The sequence below is a fragment of the Apteryx mantelli genome, chromosome 8 (assembly GCF_036417845.1).
Source record: "Apteryx mantelli isolate bAptMan1 chromosome 8, bAptMan1.hap1, whole genome shotgun sequence".
Lineage (NCBI taxonomy): Eukaryota > Metazoa > Chordata > Aves > Apterygiformes > Apterygidae > Apteryx > Apteryx mantelli.
This window is the reverse complement of record NC_089985.1, coordinates 36,424,737-36,437,389: the sequence shown is the minus strand read 5'-3', so window position 1 is coordinate 36,437,389 and position 12,653 is coordinate 36,424,737. Positions and strand designations below refer to the sequence as shown.

Below are 12,653 nucleotides of genomic sequence, written 5' to 3'. Positions count from 1 at the left end.
CCCAAGTACTTGTATTAGGAAAGTGGTAGTAGGATATAACAAATATACATGTCTTTAGAGTTATGGCCATCTTAATATTAACCACTATTTTTCCAAGCACAGACATCGCATAGAATACAAATGCAGCCTATACAAGTCCCAGTAAGCATTCAAGATTTGTTAGGAAAGGTCAGAACTTACCACAAGCAACTCCATAAGAACACATTCTCTTAAACTCCTTGCACCAGCCTAAAACAAACAAACAAATCCAGCCTGGATGGTCTTCAGCATTAACTGCTCAGTAAGTTATCATGAAAGTAAGCCAATGACTTCTGGTTTTCCATCACGCCTCCAAAGCAGAAAGCAAATGATTTCATTTTGAATCCACTGCATGAGTGGAAAGACTATCTTGAACTAACTGCAGGAAAAATTGATGGCAAGAAAGATAAGAAAGGTGACAATACCAAGACTGGAGTGGATGACACATGAAAAAGAAAAAGATACATATTCAAAATAATCATTTACAAAATAATATAGGCTGTAATTTCATCAAGGATTTTAGTAAGTCTCAAAAAAGTAGTTCTTGTGCACTGGGAGTGTGCTTACAGACTCTCTATAATTCAAACCACTTTCCCTGCACAGTGATCACACAGGCTGGTTCTGCTTCTTGATGGTTCTGTGATGATAGCTCTTTAAACTGTGACTGCACAGCAAACTACCAATATAAATGATTATGTGCAAATTATGATTATGTGCAAATCTCTAGTACATTACCTGATAATAAACTGTTACTTCAGAGTTGGCATCATTTTTGTTAAGAGTTTTCACCTTACAAAGCAGGTGCGCATTTGGCAAATCCACCACCCGGAACTGAAGAGGGAAGGAATGGGCCAGAGGAGCAAACTGAAGCTTTCTGAAGGGAGTAAAAACAGCAAAGTGTCAAACATACACTCACATCTTAGGCAAAACACACAGAACGAGGCTTCACAATCCAGATGCTGTCAATTCAGCATCATTCCCCTCCCCTTAAAACTACTTCCTATTTAATGAACAGAAAAAAATAGAAGCTTTCAATATTATCATGATATATACTTAAATGTCTTCAAGGAATTTCAATTTTGCTTTCAGTATTCTTCCCACCCTAGACAACTCCTCTCTTCCAGAAAAGAATAACTGAAGGGGAATTGTACAGGAATCAAACAGATACTCACTCCACAACATAACTCAGGAAATCCTTTGCTTCCTAGGAGAGAAAGTATAAACTTAGTTTAACTTTGGAGAAGGGAATTATTTGTCCCAATGCATTCTGCAACATTCAGAACAGATTGCCTGGCTTTGCCATGTTATTCCAGTACTCCTGTATCCAGTGGTTTGCCAAGTTCCAAGTCTCTCAAAGGTGACAAAAGGGTCTGCTCTATTCTATATTGCAGAAGGAAAAAGCTCACCAATATAATTTCTTGCTTGGGAGCCTCTCTCATGGACAATGTATGAGCAAGAAAAGAACCCATGAAAGATATAGACAGTGTAATACACTTTAAGCAGATAGCACACCAGATACAAGAAACTTAGAGAAGTACCCTGTCTTGCATTTGATGATGATGAAATGCAGGCATACCTCATTTTATTGCGCTTTACAGATACTGTTTTTTTGTTTGTTTGTTTGTTTTACAAACTGAAGGTTTGTGACAACCCTGAGTTGAGCAAGTCTATCGGCACCATTTTTCCAACAGCATGTGCTCACTCTGTGTTGCATTTTGTACATTGTTTTTTCAGACATAATGCTATTGCACACTTAATAGACTACAGTATAGTGTAAACATAACTTTTATATGCACTGGGAAACCATAAAATTCGTGTGACTCGCTTTATTGCAATATTGGCTTTATGGCGGTGGTCTGGAACCGAACTTGCAATATCTCCAAGGTATGCCTGTGCTTGAAAAGAAACTCCAGCTCCAGTTGAGGGAAAGACAACAAATAAGAGAACAACAGAACAGCAGAAGGAGGTAGGTGACTACCTGGTAAGTAAATGCTGCATTACCAACAGCACAAAACACATTTTAACTCTATGATAGTTATGACCAAATCTTCAGCTTAACTTTCAAGCCAGCATCCCACAAGAACACCTCTGAAATTACCAGAGCCTCTAATTCTAATAAAACACTTTGGCAAAAGTTTCTACAAAACTGCTTTCCTGTTGTAAGAACAGCAAACTTGCATGCCTAGTGAGAAGTAGAGGCAGTATTGTACAAGTCTATCAGGGGCAAAACCTTGGTATGACCAGCTTTTTAAAAGCGAAGACCTCTGGTCTGCATCAGACGGCTAGCTATCACTTACGCCTGTAGACAGACAGATGAATTCTGAGAATGATAACAGGATGTTAAGCTGTATTGCTGCAGTCAATCCTATCACTGGGTTGTACTTACACTACAAATGTAGCAAGAAAAATCAATAGCTGCACAGTTAGAATGATTCCACTAGAAATACAAGACTAGCAGAGTATAGAGCGAACAACTTCTGATTCTTAAATACACCACAGAAACCATATTTGAAGCATAGAACAACTACTTGTGTTTAGACAATACGGGGTAAAAGAGCAAAGTATTCTAGACTACGTTGGCACTCTCATGTCACCTGGATGTGCCAAAATACTAGTAGAAAATAAGGCTGTCAAAATGGTTAGTAGTAGTTTTTAAAACATAGGTATTTTACTAAAAAAAAAAAAAAAAAAAAGACAGAGTCCAAACTTTCACCATTGAGCTTAATACTTACTTGATATGTTACATTTCCTTGTGCTAAACCCTCCACAAATAGCTGTGATTTGAAAGCCTTAACAAAGGACAGTAAAGACTCTGCAGAAAGTCCCTTCATTAATCTCCTGTATTTGTCTATCAGAGACCACTTGCCATGCTCCAAAATTACATGATGTAGGTCTCTACAAAACAAACAAACAAACAAACAAAAAGTAATCCATTTTAATTCAGAAATGCACTTCACGACTGTGGCAAGCAGTGGAGTAGATTAGACTACAACATATTGGAAGGTCTGGTTGCAATGAAAAACAAATTGGTAAGAAAATCAATCAGTGTCACTGCAGGAATATTTGACACCAAAGAGCCAACCATTGAGAAAGAAAAACAGCACATGTTGCTGAGAAACTGGACTGAGTAAAAGTGATCTGACAAAAGACAACCACTATACACCCTCCAATATGTTGTGTTTCTAGAGATGACATTTAGCACGTGATTGCCTTTTTGGTGGAGTTGGTTTTGCAATACACAATGGAATGTTTAGTAAACTACCTAACTTAATAATGATATATATAATTATTTGATGCAAAGGTCCCCTCTTTCCTGAGGCACCTAGGCATAGTTTGCAACATCTAGCTACTCCTACAGGTCAGGAGGCTACAGCCCTGTATTATTTTGATTAACATTTTCTCTTTTAAGAAATTCATCACACGGTGCTATCAGAATATTTACATCATCAGATCCAAAGAATATCAAGAAAGATGTCAGGTTATATTCATACAGTACAAAATACTGTCTTTTCTCAAGAGCTTTATTAATGCAGTCTTTTGAAGAAGATTCTAGGTATCTTTTGCTCTTTTGGGCTACAAAAAAGCTCTGACTTCAGTAAAGATCAGGCAGATTTCTGGATCAGGCAGAAATTTTGCTGGTTGACACTGATCTTACACAATGTCAGTTTTGTCAACTGATCAACTTATCCCTGTGTCAGCAGCATCAGGCCTTGAGTATCTCCTCTTCTCTCTTTAACCGTATTTTTAAAAAGAAAAACAAATGAACAAAAGCTGTGTAAATGATAATCAAAGTATAAATAAAGTTTCTTCCAGGGAGAATGAGGGGGACTGATAAGGAAAGAGAATTAAATGTTTGTGAACTGAGCCCACTAGCAATTAGAAGGAACCAAAGGGCAGCTGGGCTGGGATGGTGGGAGAGGAATGACCCCAGCTGACACTTTTTCAGAAGATTTGAGAATCTTCTAATGAGGAATTTTAACTTTACAGAGGGCACATGCAGAGGTTACTGACAGAAGAAATGCAAGCAACTATAAAGAAAAATATATATGACAACCATTTTTATATATGAATTCATGTCAACTTTTGGAACTTCATCATTAATATTGGGTACTTAGTATAAAGCAAAAATATCTGACGATTTGAAAATTGTGCTCACATATAATTATTGTGCTGGCATTCACCATGTTCAAGAAGACTATGCAAAGCACTGTATGGTAATTTATGATAAAAAGACAAGCAACTCCTCAAGCTGCTACAGTATGCTACTATGACAACACAGGAAAAACAAAGATGATTGCTTTCTTTTCTACCACTACCCTAAAATTAAGCCTTTCCCAGAGACTCACTTGGCTAGCACCTCTGGTTTGATGAGCATATTGAAATAGGTCTTTTTTAGTTCCTCTTTAATCATTTCAAAAACCGCTGGAGTAAAACTGAAGTCAGACACATGGTCAATGATGAGCTGAAGCAGCAGCTATAAAGGAAATACTACTTCTTAGTCATTTGTACCATTAGGAGGAGAATGACTTGGTTCTTTTCAAATCAACAAAACATGAGGCAAAAAAGAGCTTCCAAAAATACACTGTTTAAACCTATTACAGTTTCTCCTGGTATCTAATTAATTAAAGTACGGTAAGATCTTGAATAAAGAAATTAATTGTTTAAAAATAAATGATCAGTTACCACATATCACCGTCACTGCACATCAATCAGATAAAAATTTTGCTAAAACCATATGAATCTTTTTATCAAGAGAACTTAAAATTAGATAGCTATCTTTTAATACAAAATACATTAATAATTTAAAATTACAATAATCAGTAAATGACAATGAAAATTATTTACTTGAAAACAAAGTCCACAAAGAGAGAAAAAGTCTAAGCACACTGATGGGATAAATCTAGACAGTGAAATCTTCTCTTACATCATCCTGAAGAGCATGCAAATATCTTCCTTACCTCTAGTCTCAAAAAATATATATCATAGAGGGGATGACAATTCATTCTGTTCCTTTCATCCCTGCCTCATAGTCAGAATTTATGAATATATAGGTATCCCTTACATGAGTTTTTTCTTGTTCTAGATTATTTGTTTTCTTTGGCTTCAAATTAAATTCTGCTCCAAGAATCCTGAAAATCTCTTCCTTATAACTGAACAGTTGGGTGTAATAACCTCTCTCACTATTCAGCTTTTCTCTCAAAAGCCACCCCTGTGGTGACTGAAAAGCTTCTGAAAACCAGCTACAACAATCTGAGTACTGGGATTAGAAACTCCATGTTGGCACTGAGACTAACAGCTTTAGTAACACAAGTTCTTCATGGGTCCAGAAGATCACAGTTAACACAAGGCTCTGGGTCTTTAGCTGAAATCCTTTAGAAGTGCCAGCATTTAGCAGCCAGAGCTAAGTTCCCGTGCTAACAAAAACTTACCTGTATTGCACATGTATCTTTATTTTACTCATCTAACAAAAAACAGTTGATCAGTGGTCATACTGGTAACTACTCCTTTCACATAACCAGCTGGTGGAGATCAGGCTGTGTCAAAGACACTTTTTGTAGATAGGGGAGGTCAGATAGTCAAAAAAGATGCACCTGTGGCAGTTGCCGTCTATCCCATAATGTGGAACAGAAAAGCTATTAGGAAAGCACTTTTTAACAACAGCTGTATTAAGTGAAAACAGGCAGTAGCAAACACTGACTTGTCCCAGCTTGCTTTTTTGTGCCTCAGTATTCCTCCCAGCTTTCTCCCTCTTGCACCTTCAAACAATATGCCCTGCACACATACCTGCCCTTGTCATCTGTCTTGTCCCTGGTTCCTACACCACTTCCATTAGAGGAAGCCATGGGAAGCTTACATGTAATAAGCAGAAGTTAAAATCAGATTTATACTTAGAAGAGTTGCATTATAAATTTCACATCAGATGTTAGTATTTTAAACAGTTTCATTTGATTTTCTTTCTTACTGTATGCAAAAAACATTGACTTAGTCAAAGACCAATTCCTTTGTATTTAGCCTTCTTTACTCCACACTTATTCTTGTTATAATTCATGCCATAAAATCTCCATCTTAAAGCATAAGTCTTCCCCTCAGTAACCTTACACATTTTGAGGAACTCAGCAGGAAATGTACATGGTTATTATACACAAAACCATTACTCCCTATAGTCTTTAAAACAATGTAAAACCACGAACTAATGAGTTGCAACGTAAACCTAAGTATTTCAGGTTTCTGACTAACTTAGAAAATAATGTATAACATCTGATTTGTTGAACTCTGTTAAGGCAGATGTCTATTTGGTACTTACAGGTAGTTTATGATTGAATCCTTTCACTCTAATGATCAAACCATGCTCTCCAGCCACTAGTTTGTACTTCAGTTTAGCAATATCAGCTCCATATGCTGGTTCTGAGAGATTCAGAGAGAGGATGCTAACAAAAATATCTAGAAGCACCACACTTCATGAATGAAAAAGGAAGTGAGAGTGGGAATCAACATAGAAAAGACACAAATATTCAAGACAATAGTTTTAAGAATAAGAAGCTGTTCAGGCTAAAAGCTTGAAACACCTAGTTATGAATCAGGTTTTTCATTCAAAGGACACACAAGAATGTCTTCTAGGATTTCTGGCATGAAACTTAAAAGTTTTGTAGATCTGATGAAAAGAAAAAAAGCTTATTAGAGCTACAAAGCATAATAATCCACACCATTCTCTAGAGTACACGAGGGTAACACGTAAGTTGAATAAAGAATTAATTTTTAAGGGCTAGATTAATTCTAGGTAAAATTTGTTTGTTAAATATTAATAATGCTAAAAAATGTCTTCTAGGGAGCTACCTTTAACACATTTGGAAGATTCATATCCTTATCTGAAATGGAAGTGGCTGTGATGGAGACACAATAGGTATAAATATGTTCCATCATTTTAAGGAGTCTTTCTTGACAGTTAAAAATTGCAAAGTGCCCCAGAACATTAGGATCAAGCATTTCTATTAAAAATTCAAAACCTATGCTATTAAGGTCTGATGAAAAATAGGTATACAAAGATATTTCCAGAAAAATGGTTCTACCCTTTTATGCAGCTCCTTAGCGATCTTACAATAAAACTACCACACATTTCGTTACAACAGACAGTCATGATCAAAGGTTAGCAGGCATGCTGCATATGGGGGGGATGTAATGTATTTACGGAGTTAGAAGCAGAAGACTATGCAACACACACACAGTCTACTGCAGCTCTATCTCAGGGTCTTCCACAGCTATATACAGGAGATTTTTCAGCTTGTTGAATGTGCTGCCCACAGTTGATGGCCCATTCCAGTGGAGTCTTTGATGAGCTTTCTGTTCTGGCAAATTACTGTGATTACTATATGGTTTAGAAACAACTTTTACATTGAGACAGCTGCACTAACACCTAGTACGCATTTCCTTTCTCTGGCAAAAATACTCCATTCCACACCTCCTCAAAAGATAACTACTAAACTCCAAAGAAAATTAAATGAAAGAATGTCAGTCTTTATTCTAATCTGTGTTGGACATTTGAATTGGTACTATTTCATTGTAGAATCAATTTTCTGTCTTGGTCTGCAAGGCAGATTAGAGAAAAATATTCTTACCTCTTTGCAGACTGTTGTACCTGTGAAGAAATCAGGTGGAAATGTACATAAGCTGTGGAGAAAGAAAAAAAAAAAAAAAGAAAGAAAGAGAAAAAAAAAGAGCAACTGCAGAAATAATGTCAGCTTCAATTCAAGTATGCAAATATTTTTCCTCTAGACTGTTCTGTTTTGGCCAACTTGTGTTCTTTGAACTACACTTAAATCTAAAGAGAACTTGGAATTGTAGTCACTTTGCATTTAGGAACTGAAAAAGCCACCCTTCTGGTGAAAAGAGATTTAATATGTATTCAGCTTGTAAATTACTAAGGACAGGCATAATGTCTTTATCTGTTTCCATTATCTTTATAGATGTTAATATTACTCCTTTATGTCAAAAGCAGTAAAAAGGGCTCTAAAACAACAAAAACCCCTCTTGCAGTATATAAATGTTACATCAAAAAGCTTCCCAACAAGAACTAAAGTATTATCCTACACAAAATCTTTATAATAATAATAGTAATATAGTTTAATTTTATACTGTGTCTCAGTGATTACAGATAATATTTTCTGAGTATACAGAGATAAGATGAAGGTTTGAGGGCAAGGAAGGATTGGGGGTTTTTTGGTTTGGCATTTCTGTCATTTTCTGGTTTTGTTTTGTTTCTGTTTGTTTGTTTTTTTAAACTACCGGACTTGTAAGCCCAAAACTGGCTCTTTCCTCCCAGGTGCTTTTGCTCCTGAGATGCTGTCATATTTTCTTAGTTAGATTTTTACAGGAAATTGACATTTCTTTGAAAAGAGGATATAAAGTGAATTGTGAAAAGGACTTTCAGTTCCTGGAGCAGCTCCATGTTGAAAAGTCAGAGATCAAAGAAACCATAAGAATGCCAATAATTGGTCAGACACTGTCTTCTACTGACCCTTCTTTTTAAGGCAGATACTGTGATGCATTCCCATAAAGAAAGGTTCCAGAGTTTGAATCTCTCCAAGCTCTTGCATAGTGAACAAAACATGAAAAAAAAAAATCCACTTGAATCGAAGTGACTTATCAGGCTAGCACAGTTGAGACATACAAGTTTATATAACCCAGGTAAGAAAAGTGAGAAATAAAGATATAACCATATTCAGGCACCTCTGGTATAGTAGACTGCATGACAAAGTAGCCAGTTAGAATTGGGTTGATTGGAGGCAGATGAAGTTAGGAGAAAAAAAGCAAGAAAAAAGCCCTTTGAGCTTCAACAGAAATAATGCAGTTGTAATGAACCATGAAACATCAGGTACCCACAAAAAAGATGACCTTTTTTCCTCAGGACTGGAATAACAAAGCCATAGAACACAAATGGTGATAAACCAACCTCAACTTTACAAAATTTATCTATGTGATAATAAAAGAAAAAAAGATATGACCTTTTCTTTACTATTAAATAAACCAATCTCATTATACTGAAGTCTTCTTTTTGAACGTAAGTTATTGCCTGACCTTTCTTATTCTACTGCAGGATAAAAAGTGATGGGTAAGCATTTAAGCTCTTTTCTTCTTCCTAAATCCAACATAGAGATTTGTGTCACCGTAAGGAAGAAAACATGCACATCTTACCTAACTTCAACATAGGATCTTCTGTAGGTACCATCAGAAATCTGTAACGTCTTCCTCAAAGTTGGGTCAAAGACCTCACACACTAGCAATCTGTAAAGGTTGGTGCTGAAATAGGTGTGGATATTTGGGCTAGGGGCCCAGAAGGTAAAAGTAATGAAGGATAGGATACAGCTGGCTACATAAATGAGACTCAAAAAACAATAACGCTGTAGTTCGGCACTAACATCTCTCTCCAGAGACATGGCTTAGAAAAAGCCAATTTGGTATGAAGAGCTATCTACTTGCAGGAAAAAAAAGACTATACAATGAAAATGAAGAGGAATTTAACAAGAGTAACAATTGGTGCTGCCTGGATTTTGGAAGACAGTGAAACAAAAATTTCCAATTCTAAGAAAATTGCCAATACTGAATACGCGATAGGGGAAATCTGAAGAAGGCTTTGTTTTCCACATTTGTTAATACACTAGTTACCTTTAGGTTTCTTGAATTTCTTGTCCTTCTTGTACCACATGCATCCCTGTGGTATATTCAGAATTTTGACTGGATAATCCATCTTGGGGAAATCAGGTGCCTTTAGGGAGAAATCAGTGGCTATCACAGAAACACAACACACAGGTGTTTATATGTCAGATCCACTGTCCAAGTATGCCACTTTCAAAAATAAAATTGTCTCCTCTCTCCTATGTTACATTAAGTTGCACATAGCTCTTTGGACACAGAGGTAATTAATTTGGTCCCACAGCAGTACTTTGTCTCATAAGCAGTACCAATCTTAAAGTGAAGTATAGATGGACTGCTATGATATATTCAAGACAATGCTTTTAGTCTTTCTGTTCCTTATGAAAAACAAAAAGGTTGTGCTTTCTAAAACACTGTAGCTAGCCAACAGCCACAACAAATAAACCAACTTCAGTCCTCTCTAGCTACTTACAGATTATCTTGAATGCATTATGACTGTTGTATTTCACTTTGCTTTAAAAATACGGTAAAGAAACAAGGTCAAACAAAATTTGGTCCAAAATTATCATTTCTAAAAATCTCTATAAAAATTCAACACAAATAAATATCTTTCTATAGCCAGGCAGATATTGAAAATGGGCATCCATATAGAAGTACATATAGACCATTTTTCAGATATCACCTATTCTCAAGCAGTACAATTTGGAGAAGAAAACTATGACAGAATTCAGTCAGACACTTATGTCTTACCTATATATTTATTTTCTTCTGGAAGGTGCAAGTCCCAATTTAACTCAAAGTCACAGGCCCACACATCAGCCCAGTATTGGTCAATGTCTGTGAAGCACATGCAGCTTACGTTTAAAAGTTGTTTTGAAACAAACTTTGAAGTAAATTAGCTTAAACTTAAATCAAAATCATATGCATTATCATTCTTAGTTACCATAAAATTCTGCTACAGGCACTGCTTATGTTTTCATCTCTTTATTTATTTCCTTAAATGGAAAATTCTGTTCTCCCATGCAGAAGACCCAGGCCCATAAAGTTAGGTAGGCTAGACTACTAAAAAATACGTACAGAGGAAAATTGCCATTGAATTGCCACAAAAACACCCAAACTCCCAGCAATTCTCATGCAGTCAGGTTAGCAATCAAAACTCATTGAGCGATCATAAAAACTGACTAGTCGGATTTCATTTTCCTATACCAGATCAAGGTGATCAGACATCACACTTCTATCTTTTATAGCTTTCATTTGCATTTGAAAAAAAACTCTAAATTCTTCAGAGGTTTATTTTACCTTCTACACTGTACTGTGTCTCGAACCATCTCTCCTTTAGAGGGCACCTTCCCTCATTGTCAGCAGACAAAAGACAAAGATTAGCTCTCTGAGGGCAGAGCAAGCCAAGGATGTCAGTAATGACCTATACAGATGATGAAGAAACTTAATTCAAATTCAAATACATACAAAAATAAATTAATACTTAGTCAAGATTCTTGAATTTTACATACACTCAATATACTGAATTTTTCTACCTCAGATGCTTATATTCTACTCACTTCAGGTTTGTATTCAAACAAAAGTTGATCTCCCGTCAGAAAGTCCTGCTTACGAAAAAGATGCATGTTTTCACAAATATTTTCAATATAATCAATTGGATCAGTCTGGAAAACGAATAAAAAATTTTTCATGCCATTGACAACTAAAACATCGATTTATTTTATATTTCTATGCTAAATAGAGCTTTTTGTTTACTGCAGTTTTCTACTACATTAAGCAGCCATCCTTGCAACAAAATACTACAGAAAATCTTTTAAGACAAGATCCTTTTCTGTCCATGTACTTAGGATCATCTCCAAAAACATTTCTACCTGAGGGCAAACTGCAGACCATCAAGCAGGATTTCAGAGCTCTGGGGATGGTGGTCAAGGGTCTGGGAGCCCAGGTCATCTTCTCCTCAATCCTGCCAGTGAGGGGGATGGATGAGAGGAGGAGGAGACGGACTTTCCAGGTTAACGACTGGCTGCGCCGCTGGTGTTGGCAACAGGGTTTTGGTTTCTACGACCATGGGACCCTGTTTGAAGATCAACAACTGATGGCGAGAGATGGGATCCACCTCACGAGGCGGGGCACGCGGGTCTTTGCCAACAGGTTGGCCAACCTGGTAAGGAGGGCTTTAAACTAGGAAAGATGGGGGAAGGGGAGAGTTATAGTGACAGGGTAGTTGGCAAAAGACTGCTCAAGTCAGGATGCCTCCAACAGGTGAATGCAGCCAGGGAAGTGCGCGTGGGATGTGGCTATGGAGGACCCTCTTGTATCCCTCCTGGGAAACCTGCATGCTCGATCACCTCCCTGAAATGCCTGTACACCAATGCACGCAGCTTGGGGAACAAACAGGAAGAACTAGAGATGTGTGTGCGGTCGCAGGGCCATGATCTCATTGCCATTACAGAGACATGGTGGGATAGCTCGCATGACTGGAGTGCTGTCATGGATGGCTACGTACTTTTTAGGAAAGACAGGCCAGGAAAGCGAGGTGGTGGAGTTGCTCTTTATGTGAGAGAGCAACTGGAATGTATTGAGCTGTGCCTAGGGGTGGATGAAGAGCGAGTCGAGAGCTTATGGGTAAGGATCAAAGGGCAGGCTAATAGAGGTGACACTGTTGTGGGTGTTTACTACAGGCCACCTGATCAGGATGAGGAAGTGGATGAGGCCTTCTACAGACAGCTGGAAGTAGCCTCACAATCCCAGGCCCTGGTTCTCATGGGGGACTTCAACCACCCCGATATCTGCTGGAAAGACAACACAGCTAGGCACAAACAGTCCTGGAGATTCCTGCAGAGCATTGGTGACAACTTCTTGACCCAGGTGGTGGAGGAGCCAACAAGGAGAGGTGTGCTGCTGGACCTCGTACTAACAAACAAAGAAGGACTGGTGGAAGATGTGAAGGTTGGGGGCTGCCTTGGCTGCAGTGACCATGAGATGGT

At 37.5% G+C, this 12,653-nt stretch overlaps 1 protein-coding gene across 1 annotated transcript in view; it reads right to left on the bottom strand.

The window, feature by feature from the left end:
• The window catches only part of LOC106491065 (nardilysin-like), a 41,942-nt gene that overhangs the window by 6,915 nt on the left and 22,374 nt on the right, over positions 1-12,653 (bottom strand). The window contains exons 15-25 of the mRNA XM_013950597.2: positions 11,226-11,330; positions 10,966-11,089; positions 10,417-10,503; positions 9,679-9,798; positions 7,632-7,683; positions 6,323-6,473; positions 4,365-4,492; positions 2,751-2,913; positions 1,191-1,222; positions 754-892; positions 181-228 (exon numbers count right to left, since the gene is read on the bottom strand). Of these exons, the coding sequence (XP_013806051.2) occupies positions 181-228; positions 754-892; positions 1,191-1,222; positions 2,751-2,913; positions 4,365-4,492; positions 6,323-6,473; positions 7,632-7,683; positions 9,679-9,798; positions 10,417-10,503; positions 10,966-11,089; positions 11,226-11,330 (1,149 nt within the window). The remainder of the gene's footprint in view (positions 1-180; positions 229-753; positions 893-1,190; positions 1,223-2,750; positions 2,914-4,364; positions 4,493-6,322; positions 6,474-7,631; positions 7,684-9,678; positions 9,799-10,416; positions 10,504-10,965; positions 11,090-11,225; positions 11,331-12,653) is intronic.